General features: G+C 45.8%; 1 protein-coding gene across 1 annotated transcript in view; it reads right to left on the bottom strand.

Annotated features, from left to right (window-relative positions):
* Window positions 1–725: 725 nt before the first annotated feature.
* The window catches only part of TM7SF2 (transmembrane 7 superfamily member 2), a 224,692-nt gene continuing 206,055 nt past the window's right edge, over window positions 726–19,362 (bottom strand). The window contains exon 11 of the mRNA XM_069644955.1: window positions 726–1,047. Coding sequence (XP_069501056.1) covers window positions 1,034–1,047 — 14 coding nt within the window. The 3' untranslated portion in view covers window positions 726–1,033. The remainder of the gene's footprint in view (window positions 1,048–19,362) is intronic.

Below are 19,362 nucleotides of genomic sequence, written 5' to 3'. Positions count from 1 at the left end.
AGTTGCCCCTCCTGGGCCTACCTCCACATATATATAAAAACATTGAAAATAATGAGCTAAAATACAATAACAAGTTAAAATAATAACCACTACTTATTCCTGAGCCGTCTAATTATATGAGGCTCCTACTTTTGTCTCCAGTATTTATTCTCTGCACTGGTCGGGACAGTGCATTGTGGCACCACCTTCCACCCCCTTTCGGAGCTAGGTTCCCGTATCTCCTCTGTATGTTCTCCTTATTTCTCTACTAAAAAACTAATGGCCATAAAAAAGGAAGTGCTTTGTTTCAATCAATTGTTCACTTCGTCTGCATTCATTCACGGCGTGTTACATTCAGGCACTCTGCTCTTTATTCCCCAACTCCCATCATTTGTCTGTCCTTACAATTTATACTCATGTGCCTGTATTCTTCCAAGAGCCTCCTTTCGTGGTCTATCCACACCTGGGCCTCTCCCTGGGGCCACACCCTGTTCCAGCGAGCAGCAGGGTATTTGAAACGCTGGAACCCATAAGAACCTTTTTCTTCTGCATACACGTTTTTGGGGACTGGTCAGCTGTAGGTGAGTGAGGCCTTTCCAGAGAAGCCCTGGATCTTGCTGCAGGTACGGGGGACTCGAGGAAATCACGCTAAGGGGTCACCAAATGAAGGCACTCAGCATACAGGTGTCCTCATAAAAATGCAAAAGTAAAGATAATACGCCCCATCAGAGAATAAGACCACGAGATGAGTTGCAAGGATGACAAAGTTTATACAATAAAAATGCCAGCAAAGCACTCTTCTGCCCGAGAGCGCTCTGCCAAAAATTACACGGGCAGCACATTATAAAAAACAATTTTGTCATGAATGGCGTTATCATAACAGTAAGAAATCACAGTGCAGATTGGAGGGGACGTATGGCAGAGCCTGCTCTATAGGGTATGCCAGGCTCCAATTGGCCGCTGCTTCCCAGTCGATTGGGTGGCACGTGGGCCAGCTGGGCTCATCTCCGCAGTGAAGGTCAGGACGAATGTGATACATGGCTAACTGTCTGAGCTAAACAACTGGAACTGATAATAAATAAATAATTATTATTTACTTTATTGTGATATAATCCAACATTTGGACTTTAGACAAACATAAGCATAAAACAAACATAAAACTTCATTACATAGCATAGAATAACTCAAACATAGCATGTTATAATCATAATACAAGCCACATATTATTATAGTACACAATACACAATACACAATAATATCCCTGCCAAGGTGCAAGATACAGATGCACAACTGCTGGGGCGAATTCAGAGACAGATACAGCCTATAAGAGATTTATCTATAATTTCAAAAACCCACTCAGGCCTTAAGTGCTTAAGTCAGGAAGGAGAGTCTTCACATGGTTCCACATCCTAAACGGGGCAAGCTGAAGTGCCATGGATTCAGAGTTTAAGCACAGATCCCAAAAAGGCTCCCCAGTAATTGCCTCACGTCTATGAACCCATTTCACGAACAGAGACATATAAATCGGGCCTAGTTTGGGACATAATGTAAGGCCGTGTCTAGTTGATTCCAGAGCTCCTGCACACTCACAGATTCTACAGGCCCTGTGTTGCAGTGCCACCCCCAAACGGGGGCCAATGACAGCCAGCACCGGGAGCTGATTTACCCGCAGCCTTAGAATGAACTGCCTCACCTCAGGGTCCAGTAATAGCAACGGATAGGGTTGTGGCTTCCGGTATCTGTGAATGACATGAGATATAGCCTCATATCCCTTTACCTTGGGACAGATGCGTATAGTTCGCACACCAATCCCATCTGTTTAATTTGTGCTCAAAAGATTTTTTTCAAATGGGTAAGAGGCATATCTTTCTTGTTGACAAAGGACCATTCGATCTCCAAAAAAAGAGATTCATTCAACTGTTTGAAGATAAACCCACATGGTTGCCTCTCAGCATCATACCTACCACCGGCCAGTGCGAGCAATTTACAAGTGGGGGCTAAGCATGCTTTTAGATAAAATGAACCTCTCACACGCAGGGCCTTGCCTCTTAAAGAGAAGTAAGGCCCAGCTCTAAGCGCAGATACTGCATAGAGCATGACGGACCAAGTCCCAGGACCGTTCGCCAGTAGTGGCCCTCCAGAATGTTTAGCCATTTTAAATCCTGCATGGCCAACGCTTCCAGGCCATACAGGATCGAAGGGACAAAACACTGCTGATATAGCTTTAAAATGCCAGCGATACTAAAGCTTGCCGTGCCACTGGCGAACTTAATAGCCTGGTGAGTGAGTAGTTTCGCTCGCCGTTTTTTTTATAATTATCGCATCGTAATTGGCCAAGGCATTGAAGTTCCGTGATGGCAATCGTGCCCTGAGCGGTATCAATACCAGAGCGACTTGGCCCCTTTCTGGCAATGGCCACTATCTTGGTCTTATCTAAAAAATAATGGCAAACATAAAATCCTTGCATGAATGGGGCTACTTGGAGAAAATTGACTAATATATTGACATTCCGACCTCTGCATGCAGGGCTTTATTGATACCGGGGTCCCGCTCCCAGGTGTCTCCCGTTGGGGGTTTGAACTACTGTTTACTTTCCCTGGTGCCTCACGATACGAACAGACGTGTGTTGCTTTGGGGAGAATATACTGCTGCATGGGATTAAGTCTATGGTGGGTGTTCTGGAATGGTCAGTGCGAGGGGGTCAGATGACATGAACATGAAAGAGAGTGGGGGGTTGGAACTGGTGGGCCCTGGCCTGGTAGGGTGGGGGTTGAGAGAGCATGGCAGTTTAGTGGAGATGGATGGGCACTTGTGCTGGGGCTGGCTTCGGTCTCACGCTCTGCAGAGAGCCCATTCTCTGGAAATGATACTAACTATTCACAACAATAAATGGCTGGACTTCCGTGAGAACAAGGCTTGTGCGGAGCTGGCAGGGGGTGGCAATGCCTTGGGCTCTCTGTGCGGGGTGCTGGGGATGGGAGAGCTGAGTTTGGCAGAGGGATGATTTTTGGGCCTAGTAAAATGATGGCATCTGATCTGATACAAAATGGTGACCCTGGGCAGGGACATTATTTGTGTAATTGCTGATGTTATCTTGTGCAGATGAGTGTCATTGGGGTAGGGACGTCTCCCACCTTGGCCCACACATAGTTTATTTGCCCAGATTGGGACGAGGGGGGTTGGTTAGGACAATCTCCTTCCCAACAAATTCCAAAATGTTCAAATATTTGAATGCCTTTTTCTATAAGCTTAATGATAGACCAGAAATTGTAACATCAGACAACCCACATACAACTCTGACAGGTTTAGCTACCTACATGTACCCTCCACATACCAATATTACCAGCCAGCATGTTTATGTTGGTTCTAAAACCTGCACTAGATTCATGCACTCTAGCATACACAAGCAAGCCCTTATCAGTGTCATTAAGCAGTGCTTTTAAGTTTAGCATAAAAAATGCGCAAAGCATTTGGCAGCTTTGTTTGTATTAACTTTTCAAGAAATGCTATATAATGCTTGCAGTTATAAATTCCCCCAGATACAAAGTATCACATCTTGGCAATTAGAGTGTGTGCCCAAAATAAACTCAATGGGCCTCATTACGACCCTGGCGGTAGCCGTGCCGCCGGTAATGATTTTTTACCGGGTCCCAGAAAAGGGCAATAACCGGGTCATGCCAACCTTGGCAGACCCGGTAATTGCCCTTTTCTGGGCCCCGGTAAAAATTAATCCCCATTCCCATTGAGCCCAATAGTGCTCAATGGGAATGGGGAGGATGCTAACAACGGGCCCGTTAATGACGGGCCCGTTTTTAGCATCCGGGTCTGCTAGTGGGTCCTGATAAGGACCCCTGGTCTGACAGGTGTTCCTTAGCGGGACCCGCTGCAGAACTCGTAATAGGGCGGCCCGGAATGAACGGTGCCAGTCTCTTACCAGCACTGTTGATTCCGTGGCCGCCTGGGTCATAATGAGGCCCAATGTGGCAGATTCTCAAAATGTACAGTCGTTTTAAAGTTGCTTGAATATACATGTTTCCGTCTGAGAGCAAACCATGCCACCAATCAATTGACAAGTGGTTAGTCATCAGAGGCAGGCATTTTAGTATCACTTACAAAGTAATATCGATACGGCTTTTCATGCTAATGAAAATGTACTGTAAGCACAGCACTCTTCAGCTAGGTGTTGCTGAACCTGCCCATGCCCATCCCATCTCCCTTCTGCTCCTACTTCTGATTAGTCTTTTTTGGCTGACCCATGCTCTTCTTCCTGGAGTTGCAGGAGGGATCTACCATGACTCTGTCCTGCCTGAGGTGAGTGACCTGATCCTGACCACGTTTATCTATCAAGAGTCATCTTGCAAGGCTCGTGTTTTCACTTTTGAGATGGAGCATGTGGTGTACAGTGCAAAAACATGTGTCAATTGGCAATAGTCCTGCTTTCACTACCATGTTAGTACATTTTAGACACACACATAGGCATTGTAGTTTGTAGTAGGGCACTCCTGAATGGTGGGAAGGCATCACACAGCCATTTTAGCTCACATTGGTGTATATCTCTTGTAATTCATGATAACAGATGGAAGAATGTGCTGTTTGGCATCCACTTCTGGCCATCTAGTCATTTGCCTAGTTTCCTAGTGCTTGCATCAGCTGTGCCCACCTTTCTACATTATAGAACTCTATATGTATATATTACATTATTAGCACATATGGCATTTAACTGTTCAACAAGGCTTTCCACTTTTGTACATTCTGCCACATTTTCCATTTGCAGAACTGCTGAGCGTAGCTCCCAACTTTCAATGTAATCGCAGGTCACAGTCACATAGCTCTCTGCTGTCAATGCTATCCAGCAGTCTGTAGTGAGAGCCACGTGCACTGCTTTGTCTACCTGTTCCCGGAAACGTGATGCACAGTCTTCATTGCACTTCTCACTGGTAGCTCAGGAAATATACCAAAATGTCGCCTCCAGAATTCCGACTGCTGAAAATTCAGACTTTTTGTTTCTACCCCCCTTACAGCACATATATATGTGGGGGCGTATGGGATATAATACAAGTATGGATTGGGTGCGGGGGGTCTCCCCCTGCATATGTATGTGGTGATATGGGGGTTGACATTATTTTTGCTGTTTTCGGCAGTCAGGCCTCTGGGGTTCGCAGTAATCACATAGATCCCCAGCTCACACTATCATCCGCAGGCATTCAGCATCCTGCTTTGATGAAAGCCATCAGGGTCAAGAAGTCTGGAACTTCCGCAATTCTCGGGGAACAGCAGGTCTGGTGCATAGCAGCCCCATCTGATATTCAGTACCTGGTGCAAAGCATTTGGGAAGCCTGCTTTCTTTCACGCACAGATCAAGCATTGTTTCTTTTTCAGGTGGTTGAGCATTGTGCTGGTGGTGTTTCCCCATCTGAGCTCGGCAGCACACAGCCTGCACCGCAAAATGGGCCTCATTCTGAGTTTGTTGGTATTTCAGCAGTAAATGCACTAAAATACTGCTAAAAGTGATTACTGTTACTACCACTTGGTCGTGTAGGTTTACCACAGGATTCCAAGTTAATGTTAATATTAAAGTACATTTGTACCGCACACTATCACCACCGGGTTGGTCCCCTGGCGCATTGGCGGCTCTGAAAAAGGGAGGAAGGGCGAGTTAGTGGGATAAAGCAGGAAAAGTGCAAGTGAGCAGTGATGGGCTGTTGGCGGCCTCAGCCCGGTGGGTCCGTTGGCTGGGCCTGGGGTGCATGCGGCCGGTAGTCATCATGTACTGTTGTGGAAGTCTATGTGTGTTTTATTTTTTTGTGTTGTTGCAGTGTAGAGAAGTTGTGCGGTTTGTTGTGCTGTAGGTTTGTGGTTGTGTTTGGTTTGGCGTTTGAGAGGTGTGTGCAGAGGGGAAATTGTTAGTGGAATTGGTTAGTTGGCATCTCTATCCTGAGTTGAGGCGCTGGGCTTGTGTAGTCTCTCCTGTTGCGCCATAGATCTAATCTGGGCCCATCTTGCATTCAATGTCCCTTTCAGATCTGTCCCCCACCTCAACCAGCCTCCCTCACAACCCCACCGGTCCTTCCTTCCTACTCCTGTGGCCAGAGCATCTGCCAATGTCCACCACTTAGCAGTGTGGTGATTGTCAGTATCTTGACAATTCAATTGACACTTGGTACCTGGTGGCAACTAAGGGGGGTAGAGGGTGAGGTTGTTGGTGGGATTGTCTGGGGTAGTTGAGTCCGTCTCCATGGGTGTCACGTGTGTTTCAGACTATATGGTGTCATCCCTCCCGGTACTGTGGGAGCTTCCCTGTTAGTTCTGGGACTGTCAGTGTCCTTTCAAGTTTAGTCGTCCTTTTTCTCTGTTGTTTCGGTTTTTCAGTTTGAGTCTGTCATCTTGAAGAGCCAGGTTTTTAGTAATTTTCTGAATTTGTGGTGATCTTCTGTTTTCTTATCTCTTTTGGGATGTTGTTCCAGGTTTTTGCGGCCAAGTGGTAGAAGGAGGTGCCTCCAAGTTTTTTCTTAAGGTATGGTTTTAGTTCCAGGCGGATTTCGTTGCTGGATCGGAGGGGCCTCTTTGGTTTGTAGATTGTTATTTTCTTGTGAAGGAATTCTGCTCCTTGTCCTCTGCCCTGTGCGTTATGCACATGGTTTTGAAGGTGATGCAATGTTTTACTGGGAGCCAGTGTAGTGTTTTTAGGGCAGGAGTGATGTGGTCTCTTCTGGATAATTTGAGGAGTAGTCTGGCTGCTGCATTTTGGATTTGTTGTAGTTTCTTCAGAAGGTATTCTGGTATTTCGAGGTTTGCATAGTTGATTCTTGACATGATGAGGGCGACGATAGTGAGTGTTTTGTGCATGAAGAGGAGGAAAGGTAGGATTCATCTTGCCGTGTGGAGGAGGAAGAAACATTTATTCACTGTTGCGTTTATTTGCGGTTCTAAGGTTAGGGTGTTGTCCATCAGAACTCCCAGATTCTTTACTACCTTAGATGGTGTAGGTGCGGTTCCCATTTCCATTGGCCATGGGATGGCAGCTTCGTTCCCTTGGTCTTTGTATATGATCATGATTTCGGTCTTTCCTGGGTTGATTTTCAGGTTGTTGGTATTCATCCAGTCGAAGACTTCTTTCAGACAGTCGATTAGAGTTGAGTGATCCGCTTCGTTGTCTTTGATTTTGTAGATGATTTGAGTGTCATCGGCGTAGTTGTAGCAGGTAATGTTGTATTTTTTGAAGATTCTGATGACTGGAGCCTGGTAGATGTTGAAATATAGTGGTGATAGTGAGGATCCTTGTGGTACTCCACAGTCGTTAACTCGTGGAGTGGATTTGAAGGGTTTAATCTATGCGGTTTCTGTTCTGTCTGCTAGGAATGATTTAGTCCAGAGTAGTGCTGTGTCTGTTATGCCTATGTCTTCTAGTCTTTTGGTCAGGGTGTCATGGCTAACTGTGTAAAAGGCTTCGGAGAGGTCAAGAAGAATAAGGGCTGAGGTTGTGTTTGCGTCTATGTTAGTTTTGAGGTCATCCCAGATATAAAGTAGTGCTGTTTCCGTTCCTCTTGCTGGTCTGAAACCGACTTGAGCTTAGTCTAGCAGGTGGTGTTTTTCTATGTGCTCTTGGGTAATTTTATATACGTAGGTTTCCAGGAGTTTTGCCGGTTAGGGAATGTTTGAAATTGGCCGGTAGTTGGAGAGGTCTTCTATGACGCCACTTGTGTTTTTTTTAAGTGGCTTGATATAGGCTGATTTGAACATCCTCGGCACAGTCCCTGTTGCTAGTGATAGATTTAGAAGGTCTCTGTAGTATTCTGCTGGGATTCCTTGTGCAAGGATTGATTTGTAGATATCCGGGGGACAGGGATCCATGGGTTACCCAGCTTTCTTGCTGTGTTTTACCAGCAATGCGAATGCCTCTACTGATATTTCAGGAAAGTTTTTGAGTGGTGGCAAGGCAGTGTTAATCCCCCATTTATGGAATCCATAGGACTGCATTGGAGATTTTGGTGGAATTACCACCGGTGGAATAACCAAGTGGTAATTCCACCGATTTTTGGAGAAAAACTGGAGGATTTACCTCCAACATCAAGCTTTTCCTCTAACAATGAGCATAATTACTGAGTGGTAATTCCACCATGATAATCCACTTTTTCTCAAGAAATCGGTGGAATTACCATGCAGTATTTTCGCCACTAGTAATTCCGCCAAAACCTGCAGTTTGGCGGTGCAGAAAGAATGGAGGTCATTTTGTTACTGCCAATTAAAAGTGATCTGTTACTGCCAAATGATAACCAATTTCTTCCTGCACCGCCAAATGCGGAATGAGGCCCAAAGTCCTCTGTGATTTTGAAGAAATAATTCTAGGTCCTTCTCCACTTTACCTGCACCTTCCTCGGTAAACCTGTCCGAGAACCCTGCCTTTTAGCTGAGGGCTGCACTCTGCCTCTTCCCTCCAAACCTCAGACCTGACCCATTTTGAAGCCAGCTTTGTGTCCAGGCACCTCCTCTGAATGGCAGGGCTGGTTCTTGAATTTCTCACCCCAAATGCCTTTCTAAAAGATAGGAGCCAGAAGGCATCTCCCAGACTGTGCAGCAGACATGCTTTTGGGTTCAGAAGAGAGTCACATTAGTACCCAATGGGGAGGAAATTTAAGGGGAGGACTGAGCGGGGTGGAGTCCTTAGTGTGTCCTTGGATGTCAAAGAGCTTTAGCAATAATAAAATAAAGAATAGCATGCTTTTATATAGAGTGTGCCTTTCTGGAATCCAGGATTTCCACCCACGTCTATAATTCTTTCCCCATTTGAGAAAACTGTCAATGGGCCTCATTACAAGTCCAGTGGTAACCATGTCAGTAAAACCGGCAGCTTGCCTGACTTGCCGGAAACACCGGGGCATTACAGCCCTGGCGGTCCGTGAAGTCAAGCATCGGAAAAGGTAATTCCCCATTCCCATTTGGACTCAATGGGAATGGGGACCACAGAAGCACTGGCACCGTTAATAACGGTGCTGGTGCTTCCGTGAAATTCTGCGGGCAGGTGCCGTTCTGCCTGCCCAGACCCTGGGGGCGGGGTGGGACGGCACCCGCCCGCAGACTTGTGGTGTGCCGGTCCGGTAACAACCGTACCGGTAGGCTTACCAGCACGGTTGTTACCATTCCGGCACACTCTTAATGAGGCCCATTGTCTTTTAGAACAGTACTATTTTATACATAGCTTTTTCCAACTCAAGACTGACACCCCTCAAGAATGCAACAACCAGCCACATACACGTTTCACCTTCAATGGCATTTTTTTTAGTGCAGTGTAGGTTGATATCTTTGATATTGGAGCATTAGGACATGTTTCCCCACCATTCCCCATTAATATTATGGTGGGTTTGAAAAAAAGCAAGAGAAAAACGTTCTACCTGCAATGTGATAGTAGGCAATTTCAGCTAAAAAACAACACACGAACAGCACCACATCTACTTGTCATTTTTGTGTGCTATTGTTAAACCATTTTCTCAATTTGGACCTGGAAACAGTCCTGCTTCTCATCCATTTACATCATACCTGGAAATCCCACCACACACAGAACAGTCACCTCCCAGTGGTTCAGTGGAATATGCTGCAGCACTCCTAGACAAGGGTGCAGCACTGAGACGTCATACCAAGGACAGCTGTGCGGTATACTGCCATCAGTTGCACGGGATGGATAGTCGCTTATCAGGCATAGTCAAACACACAGTACTGCGTACCCAACACATACCAACTGTTGACGATAATGCTGTGCTATGCAGTGTAGCCGCAAAGCCAACATCTGCAATCAGTTGCTTGGGAACAGATAATCACACCCCAACTCTCTTTACTCACTTCACCTTTTTAGTGCATAATTCCCATAACAGCAGGCAGTCTCACAACCCAAAATTACTTCTCATGCCAGCACTCACTAATTAACAGTCATCGTCAAACACACAGCACACCCCACCTAACTCTTAAAGATAATCGTACAGTACTAGTTATCTCTGCCATAAAATATAATGTTCTTGTAATGTGGTGTCCAGGTTTATCATGTAATGTTCAAACTAGGTCTACCAAATTCCAAGTCAACCCACAGCACTTAAAGGCCATAACAATGGCATTTAGGCATAATCTATGAATAGCACATATCACAACATAACATATCAATGATTTGGCGGGCGTTACCGTGCTGGACTTAAGGGTTGCATCATATGATATGCAGTCCTATTATTAATCGGGCATTGCTGTCATATTGAGCCAGGTAATCACACAACTTGCAAGGTTTTTCAATTGGATGCCCAGCTAGTCACACTATTTAACAGGTATTTAATTCATTTGCCCCGGTCCACTGAGGCATTGCCCCCATTTTCCAGATGTTGACATTATATGCCCAGGTAAACACAACCTATGTGCATGTACTCACACCACCACACCATTGCCTTCGTATGCACAGGCACTCACATAATATTTACGTTGTTGGCATTATAGTCCGAGGTACTATTTAGCAGTTATTTCAATCATATTGCCAGGTACTTGCACCGATTGCTGGGTTTTACAATTCTACACCCAGATTCTCACTCCGTTTGACAGATGTTACTACCAAACTACTGCAATACACCTTTGCAAGGGATCCTGGTAAAATCCAACAGTAAACTCCAATGGTGCTATGCTTCCTGGATCCTCCTTTGAATGACACTTTCTGATTACATCACTCTGGCATCAAAGTCCTTACATTGGATGCTGACCAAAGAAAATAAGTCACTCTAAAACTCTCTGCCTACTCCTTAAGGTCCCTTATGGTCGTACCCTGCAATTGCCCTTTAAGATCGTTCTCACCTACATTCAGTGCCTTAAGTGGCACTACAAATCGAGCCAGGGCTCATCGAGGGGGCGTGGCCTAACAGCGGGGGCCTTGATGGCCCGTTAGGCCACGCCCCCTTGACGAGCCCCGGCTCAATGGGCTACTGGCACCCCTGCCAGGCAGCCTTTTGTGGAGATTAGCACCCTCTCCCCTATGATGGAGAGGGTGCTGATCTCTGCACTTATATTCCATAGGCTTGCCTGGCAGGGGACAGCGCCTCGCCTATTCAGCCTTAATGGTGGCGCTGCCCCTCGCCAGCTGGGGAGGGGCAGCGTCACCATCAAGGCTGAAAGGGTGAGGCCACTGGAAGCAGAGGGCTTTTTCCTAAGGACTGAAACTCCCGCGAATCCGCGGGAGCTTCAGTATTTAGAAAGCAAGGCCTCTGCTTCCAGCGGCCTCACTTTTTCTCCATAATGGTGGCGCCGGCCCACGTGCATCACTTGATTAAAGGGATGCCTCGTAGGTGCGGCGCCACCATTATGGCTGAAAGGCATGTTTTTCTGAAGCCTGAAGCTCTCGCACACGAGGGAGAGCTTCAGGCTGTAGAATAAAAATGCCTGGGGCTGCCAGAAGAAATTAGTGGGCCCCGGCAGGGCCCCGCCTCAAAACGAAATTTCGGAGACTGCCGGGGCCCAGCCCCGGCAGGCCCCGGCCCACTTAAAGCCCTGCCTACATTCCAAACAGCCACCCAGGATCTGCATCACGGATCCTACTGACCACCAAACCGGCTAAATCTAAGTGGTTTGGTGGGAAAACCTTTCACATACAAGACTCAACTGTCTGAAGCTCAATAACCTTTGAAATCAGGCTTAACAAATTCTTCCTTCGTTGCTGCAAAGTACTAAATACGAATCTGTTCCTGGGAACCTTTGGGCCTATACATAGCGAAGCCTGACTTCGTTTGACAACTATGAACAAAAGCTCCATGAACCAGCCGTCCACACCTGGAGCACCACAATGCAGCTACTACTGTCAACAAAGGTTTTTAACATCTGCAAGCTGGCATCAATAACCTTGTTCCTTCATTAAAAAGAAATGTGCAAATGTGTGCGTGGCTGCCTGTGTGATGATTGAGGGAATCGTACCAAAATGTAACCCTCACAATTATGACGGCCGAAAATGCCGACTTTTTTCTTTTTTTGCCCCCCCTTACACCACTTTTACATGTGGGGGGTACAGTATATAATATTAATATTGTGGAGGCTGCAGGGAATTTCCCCCCGGCATATATATGTGGTGTAAAGGGATTTAAAAAATAAGTCGCCATTTTCGGCCGTCACAATAGATCCTGATTGAGTATGTTTGAGTGCGCATTTGAATGAAAGAGAGTAAATGTGGATGGGTGCATGTGCAAACGTGTATACGTGTGGGGATAATGCACCCCTTCCACCCGGAGGGGATGCTTCAAAATCAGAAGCCTACTCACCAGCTGTGGTGAGAGGCCCTCTGATTTGAGGATGTAGGGAAGGGGTGCATTGTTTTTTTTTACTGGGATTCAATGTTAAAGCAAACATGGTATCATGAGGCATAAAGCATAACCAACCTGACTGTAGCAATGCCTTCCAGTCTAGCCATCTAACAACACATATCATGTTATCATGTTTCCATGATAAGTGTTATGTGGTGTGACAAATCCAGTGAATTTGTCTGCTCAAGGAGGAGCCACCTCCTTTGGGACTCGGGAGGTGAGCGTGCTAAGCCTAACACCCCCTAGCGGCCAGGCTAACCAGGATCCCACTGGGGTTAATTCTCCTCTAGCCCCTTAGAGGACAGGCCATATTTTATGTGGCTATATGGAAATTGCACCAGACAACTACGGGAATGTTCATAAGGATAAAGCTGGTATAATTTCTAACCTTTTAATGTTGCCCTCATTGTGTGAAAGGCAGGACCAATGGACTGTTCCATCTCTCCCCAGGGAGAAACGTTAAAGGGTGCATGAGAGGAACCAAGAGGGGGAGAGCAGGAGAGAGGCATGCAAGCCTGCCGAGCGGAGATGCAGAGGATGGCCTGTCCCCCTTGAAGGCAGAGACAGAAAGCATTCCGGCGCAGACGACATCGAGGAGCAAGAAAGTCCACAGAAGACTGCTCCTTGGAGCCAGGCTTGTATCTGGAGAAGAGACACAACTGCATGAATTGCAGTGGTCAACGGACACAGGCTGAAGCTGACGGTGAAACCCTGTCATGAACCGACGGGAAGCCCCGAAGTCTGTGTCGCGATGCAGAAGAAGAACCAGATCCGCATTGACGCCTCTCCTAAGGGACGCCACTGTATCAATCTAGACACATGGTGTGTTCAGGGAACCAGGACGGGCAGACCCGCAGATAACCCAAGCCGGGGTGAGAAGACGCCCAGTTCAACAGGGGCTGAAGCACCAGATAAACTAAACGGTATAAATTTGTTTCATCGCCAGTCATTTTTACGGTTGCCTTTTAAACGAGCATGAAATTATGAAAAGGGTAATTGACATTTTTTGGGTGGTGGGAAAGGGCAGATAAGGGGTTGGGGGATTCGTGAATAATAAACAATAGGTGGCAGAGGGGTGGTTTGGGTGGAGGAACCCCCCCCAAAAAAGTTTTTAAAAAATGCAATGACCTTTTTTTTTAAAAGACATTCGTAATAATGCCTGACGATGAAAGAACATAGAACCTTCTAAACCACTGTGAGGCCCCATACCCCAAACCAGGGTGAGAAGATGAACAGCCCAAGAGGTGCTTAACCATCAGATAACCCAAACTGGGGCAAGGCCCCATATACACCAGGCCGGAGTGAGAAGATTAACATCCCAAGAGGGGCTAACAGTCTAAACCGCACAAGTGGGCTGAGAGAGCAGATACCCCCACGAGGGGGTTGCAAAACCGGAGACCCCATGGTTGGGTGAGAATTTATCGGACCCAGAGAGGACTGCTAACACATACCACCTGAGAGCCCAGGGAGGGTAGGAGCCAAAGGGGTTCTGGACTAAGCCAGACAAGACCTGGTTACCCAAGGTCATGTACAAGGACTTTACCTTGCAGAATACTAGAACTTAATAGCAGTCCAGGAGCCCTAGAGACTCTGAATTATTCCATTGCATACCCGGAGGGAATCCCTGAGGGAACGTATTGAAATATTGTGTTGGAAAAGTGAATCGAGCAAAAGGCCCAGAGACATCGGCTGGTGACAAGTCTGGAATCCTGCTTAGGGCAAGACACCCTTCCCTAATCCTGGGACAGTCTCGGGTGGGTCAGAAACCAGCCAGGGATAAACCAAGTGGCAAAGGGCCTTAAGTAATTTTGTATTTGATTAGAGGTTTTTCCTTTGTAGTGGTAGGACCAGTATCAGCCTAGATTAGGTTTTCTAGATGGTGGACTTGGTTTTGAATGACATTCTGATGTGTACCCTTTTCCTTTCCTTTCTAGGATAGCATAGGTACCAGGGTCAGAGGGCTAGTGTTTTATTTTGAGAATATAATAATCTTACTGAGTTAAATCACAATGAGTTGTCCATCCCCTGATTCTGATTTACCACGGTGGCTAGACTGGACTGTATTGCTGCAGCAAGTCTCCTTATGTTTTCTTCCTCTGGTGTGGCATTTTTTGCTGGGCATTATTGTTAAAGAAAATATGGTAAGTGTTATGTGGCTAGACTAGCCTACGTTGCTACAGCCAGTCTGGTTATGTTTTATGACTCTGGCATGGCATTTGTTACTGGCCATCAAGTTTAAAGCCAACAATGTTTGCTTATCATGTTTGCTTTAACCTTGATACAAAGTTAAAAAATCCATGCCAGCCAGAAAACATAACCAGATTGGTTGCAGCAATGTAAGTCAGTGTAGCCATATAATAACACTTATCATGTTTGCTTTAATCATGATGGCAACATGAAATACCACACCTGAGTCAGAAAACGTATCCAGACTGGCTGCAGCAATGCATGATAAGTGTAATTACGTTGCTAGACTGGCATTTTGGTATAACCAGTCTAGCCATTTCTTACTGTGATAATACATTTTGTATTGGGCATTTATGATAAAGCATGGATGAAACGTGTTAATAGGTGGCTAGAATGGCATTTGAATTGAAGGAATTGTATGAAAGGTATATATCATTTTTAAATTGTAATTTATGTTTTGTATGAAAAAAGCAGGGGTGAGGCGCGCACTCCAATTCCTGGCCAATATATTACCTGAACAAGTATTCGAAAACAATCACAGGGTTAAATCCCAATAATGTTCACAGGGTTAATTCCCTTCTTGCAATGTTGTACTCCTCCAAGCGCTTTCGTATCTGCAATGCAGGATCACCCTTAACTCCATTTACTGCACCATCCAAGCCTGGATGGCAGAAAATTGGCTGTGCCTCAACAGCGACAAAACCAAGCTCCTACTCATTGGGTCACCAACCATCCTGGGTAACCTTAACAAGAAATATCGCTCCTTCACCATTGATAACATACCCATCGAAGTGTCCCACACAGTTAAAACTCTCGGAGTCTACCTTGACTCAAACCTCACTATGAACAGGCAGGTCAACGCCATTGCATCCTCATCGGCCTACTACTCTAAACTGCTCAACGCAGTAAAACCCTTCCTAACCACGCAGACTGCCTTACTATTGCCAGGGCCACCATCGGTTCAAGACTGGACTATTGTAATGCTCTCCTCGGAGGCACATCCAGCAAAAACATTGCCAAACTCCAGCTTGTCCAAAACAATGCACTTAGGGCCGCCTCTGGACTTCCGAAAAAGGATCACATATCGGACCTCAGGAGACAGGTGCACTGGCTTCCCGTTAAAAAGAGAGTTATCTTCAAAATCCTCTCCATTACCCCCAAATGCCTCCATGATCTAGCGCCCCCCCTACCTCTCCAAGCGCATTTCCATGCCCACCTCCACCAGGTCGCCTAGGCTAGCCTACACCAACCTGATTACTAAGCCGAAAACATGCACAGTGCGTGCTGGAGACTCTAGTTTCCCAGCTATCGCTGCCGACCACTGGAACGCACTCCCCACTCACATCAGGGCTATCAACTCCCACTTGGCGTTCCGCAAAGCCATCAAAACCAATCTGTTCATCTGAAATGTTCGTGCCTAGCATTTGCTTGGTACTCAACTGAAATCTATGTCTGCTTAATGTACTTGCAACTGACCGCCTTATGATGTAACTAAGTAATCGCATGTTCCAAAGTCGTATTCTTGCCTACTTACACCTTCTTGAAAAAGCGCCTCAATGCCCATGGGCTGTAGTGCGCTATACAAATGTAAAAAATAATAAAAATAAATAATACTCATCAGGGAGGCTGAGTTGCCATTCAATTCAGGTGAAACCAATATAAATGCAGTTGCATTCTCTACTCTCTTTACTCTCTCAATGTAGTAAACCCATTTAAACAATTCAGGTTACCAGTGAAAGACTCCCCTCCAACACACACATCATACCCTTAGCAGGGGGAGGGGGGAAAACCATGATTATGGCTCTCCAGTGTAGGGCGAAATAACCCTGGTGCTGCAGCCTCTGGAGTCCGGATCTCCACAAGTTAATTGTTCAAAAAAGCAGGGGCGAGGCATGCACTCCAATTCCTGGCCAATATATCACCTGAACAAGTATCCAAAAACAATCACAGGGTTAAATCCCAAAGTGTCCAAAATATTCACAGGGTTAAATCCCAATAAAGTTCACAGGGTTAATTCCCTTCTTGCACTGTTGTACTTCTCCAAGCGCTTTCGTATCTGCAATACTCATCAGGGAGGCTGAGTTGCCATTCAAGTCAGGTGAAACCAATATAATTTAGCACCGGGGTTACCATGCCCCACTGTGGAGGACCATAATGATGTTTTTCCCCCCTCCACCAATCATGGGTAAGAATTGAGTGTTTGGAGGGGTGTTGGTTCCCGGCCATCTGAAGTTACTGAAATGTGTCATCACTACAGATACCAGAATCCTTAGAGACTGTAATTGAAAACTAATTAGCAACACCTGAAAAGGTACACAGCCTCCCTGAAGATTGTTTGAGACAAGAAAGTACTTGGAGGAGAAAAGCAACAGAGGAATTTAACAGCAGCACATGGAATTCAACCCTGTTACTAGTGCATCATCGGATTCAACCCTGTTACTATTGCATATTGTTGAGATTTAACCCAGCTACTATTTGGATCAAGAATGTTTGACTGGGAACTAGAGTGCGCGCGTGACCTTCTTTTTTTATGTTTTGTATGAGATGATGCATTTCTGTTATATGGCTGTTTGTATAATTGTGAAAAGCCATGATTTGGCTATGAAACAAATAAATAAAGTTATTTGGTGGCTAAACTTGTATTTTGGTGAAACCAGTCTGGCCTTTTCTTACTGTAACATGGAATTTTTAACTAGACATCTGCCGCAGATACCTAGTAAAAAATAAATGTCATGTCACAATAAGAAATGGCTAGAATGGCTACACCAACATGCTAGTCTAGCCATGTAATAACACTTATCACAATGTTTAGCATGATAAGTGTTACTGTGGAGCTACACTGGCATTTTGGTGCAGCCAGTCTAGCCAATTCTTACTGTGGCATGACATTTTTTTACTGGGCATCCATGATAAAGCAAACCTAAGCGTTATGACATGTCCGACATGTTTTTTTAGTGTGCCATGGCATTTCTTTTTTAAACGTAATCTTTATTTTCATTTTGTCAAATACATTTTCAGTTACAGCATATATGACTTGCATCAAGACCACCAAAATAACAACTGAACCCCCTTCTCCATCCCCCCAAAAATCAGGAAATGCTTGCTTCTCTAAACAGCCGTAAAACAGACACTTTTGAATGAAAACAATGCAATCTTTTGTACCAAATTTAACAGGTGTGAATCAACTCTATACATTTAGGCCTATATGTATACCACAGGTAGTTTTCTGTTTCAAGCGTAGGGACTCCTCTCTGAGCATCCTTCGAAGCCCCAGGCCATGATCCCAATGCCACAAACATATTCTCTTCCACCAAAACTCCCCTGCCCTCTGCTCATCCCAACGCCCATTTACTAATCACTGGACCCGACTCCTCTTGGAACGTTCCCATGTGGTCATTAACGATAGCCTTTAGCTTCTACATAATATACATGTCTCCGAGTTTCTGTTCCCAAATCGACCTGGCTGGGGCTCCTGGGGACTTCATCTTTTGATCCAACGCAATCCTACCCGCTCTTAACATTGCTTCCCATAGCCTCGGAAGCCTTACCTAGTCAATATCCACTGGAAGAACTCCTACTACATTCTGGAGGAGGTCTGGGACCAAGGGGACCACTGTGACCTCCGACATCCAGCTCAAAACCTCTGACCAGGACATCGAGATCACTGGGCAATCCCACTCTATATGAAACCATGAGTCCAGCTGACCCAGCGAGGAGGAGCCCTGAAAAATGCTAGACAGCCTGACTGGGTCTCTATGCCATTCATGTAGGACCTTCAAATTGTGCTCTATAGTGGATGTAAACAGGTTTCCATGGAAGGCAATCCTAAATATCTTGGACCATGTCTCCTCCCTGATGTCTCACCCCACCCAATCCTCCTATCATTGCCTGAAGTCCTGTCTATTCCCAATCTCAGCCGTGATCAAAGGCCTATATAAGCGCAAAAGGATCCCCCTCTGATCCTCCGCTGAAGCCAGGACAGTCTTGAATTGGGTCGGGCCCCTAGACAATTTATCTTCCTACCTTCCGTCCATGAGCAAGCCTCTTAAGCAAAGATGGACATTGACTCCTTTCCCAATGTTAAGACTGAAAGTTCTTGAGGCAACACAGGTAATGTAGACACGTTCCTTTATTAAGTTACTTCAGGTTACAGTTCATAGGTAGGAACTATGACAGGAGCAGAGAGGAGATCAACCCACTGGCTCCCACCACCCAGGCTAACAGGCTTCAACTGTTATGGGTGGAACACTCATTCACAGGCCAACATTCTGACACCTAAATAACATTCAACAAGTGACATCACTCAGCCACTAACATCATTCAACCCTGTACACACTCAAGACAAGACATAACACATCTCCCTTCCGACACACCCAGACAACAAGACATAACACACCTCCTCTCCTTCATACACGGAAGACAAAATCTGCACACAACCAATGACAGCTCACACCCTCTCGACACATATCAACCAATCCAACATCCTCTCAGCCAAACCATGGAAGGAAACCGACCACGTGGGCGTAACTAACAAGTCAGCAGCTTGCCTGGGCCAACAAAACAACATTCCCAAATCACAGAACAAACCCTAACACCTTATATTCATCGCTGCCACCAATGAATATTGGGGCTACCACCCCCAAGTACTAACATCCAGAATGAGCAGAGAGCAGTAGACTTAAAATGTACATGCACTTGTTAACAAACTGTTTGTGGATGGCAGGTCGTGCCTCATTGTGTTACGGACGGCCATTGCAAAGGTTTGGAGTCAGGAGGTCCTCTGTGTTCATTCGTCAGGCAGGGAAGGGTGCCGTTAGTGTTCAGTCTGGTGGTGTTGCCTGACAGAAGAGAATGCTCAGTGTGCGCTCTGAGCGAGCAAAGTTGA

This window comes from Ambystoma mexicanum, chromosome 2p (genome assembly GCF_040938575.1).
Source record: "Ambystoma mexicanum isolate Mex_15411 chromosome 2p, UKY_AmexF1_1, whole genome shotgun sequence".
Classification (NCBI taxonomy): Eukaryota; Metazoa; Chordata; class Amphibia; order Caudata; family Ambystomatidae; genus Ambystoma; species Ambystoma mexicanum.
Note: the sequence above shows the minus strand (reverse complement) of the source record. Positions and strands in the feature narration are given on the sequence as shown.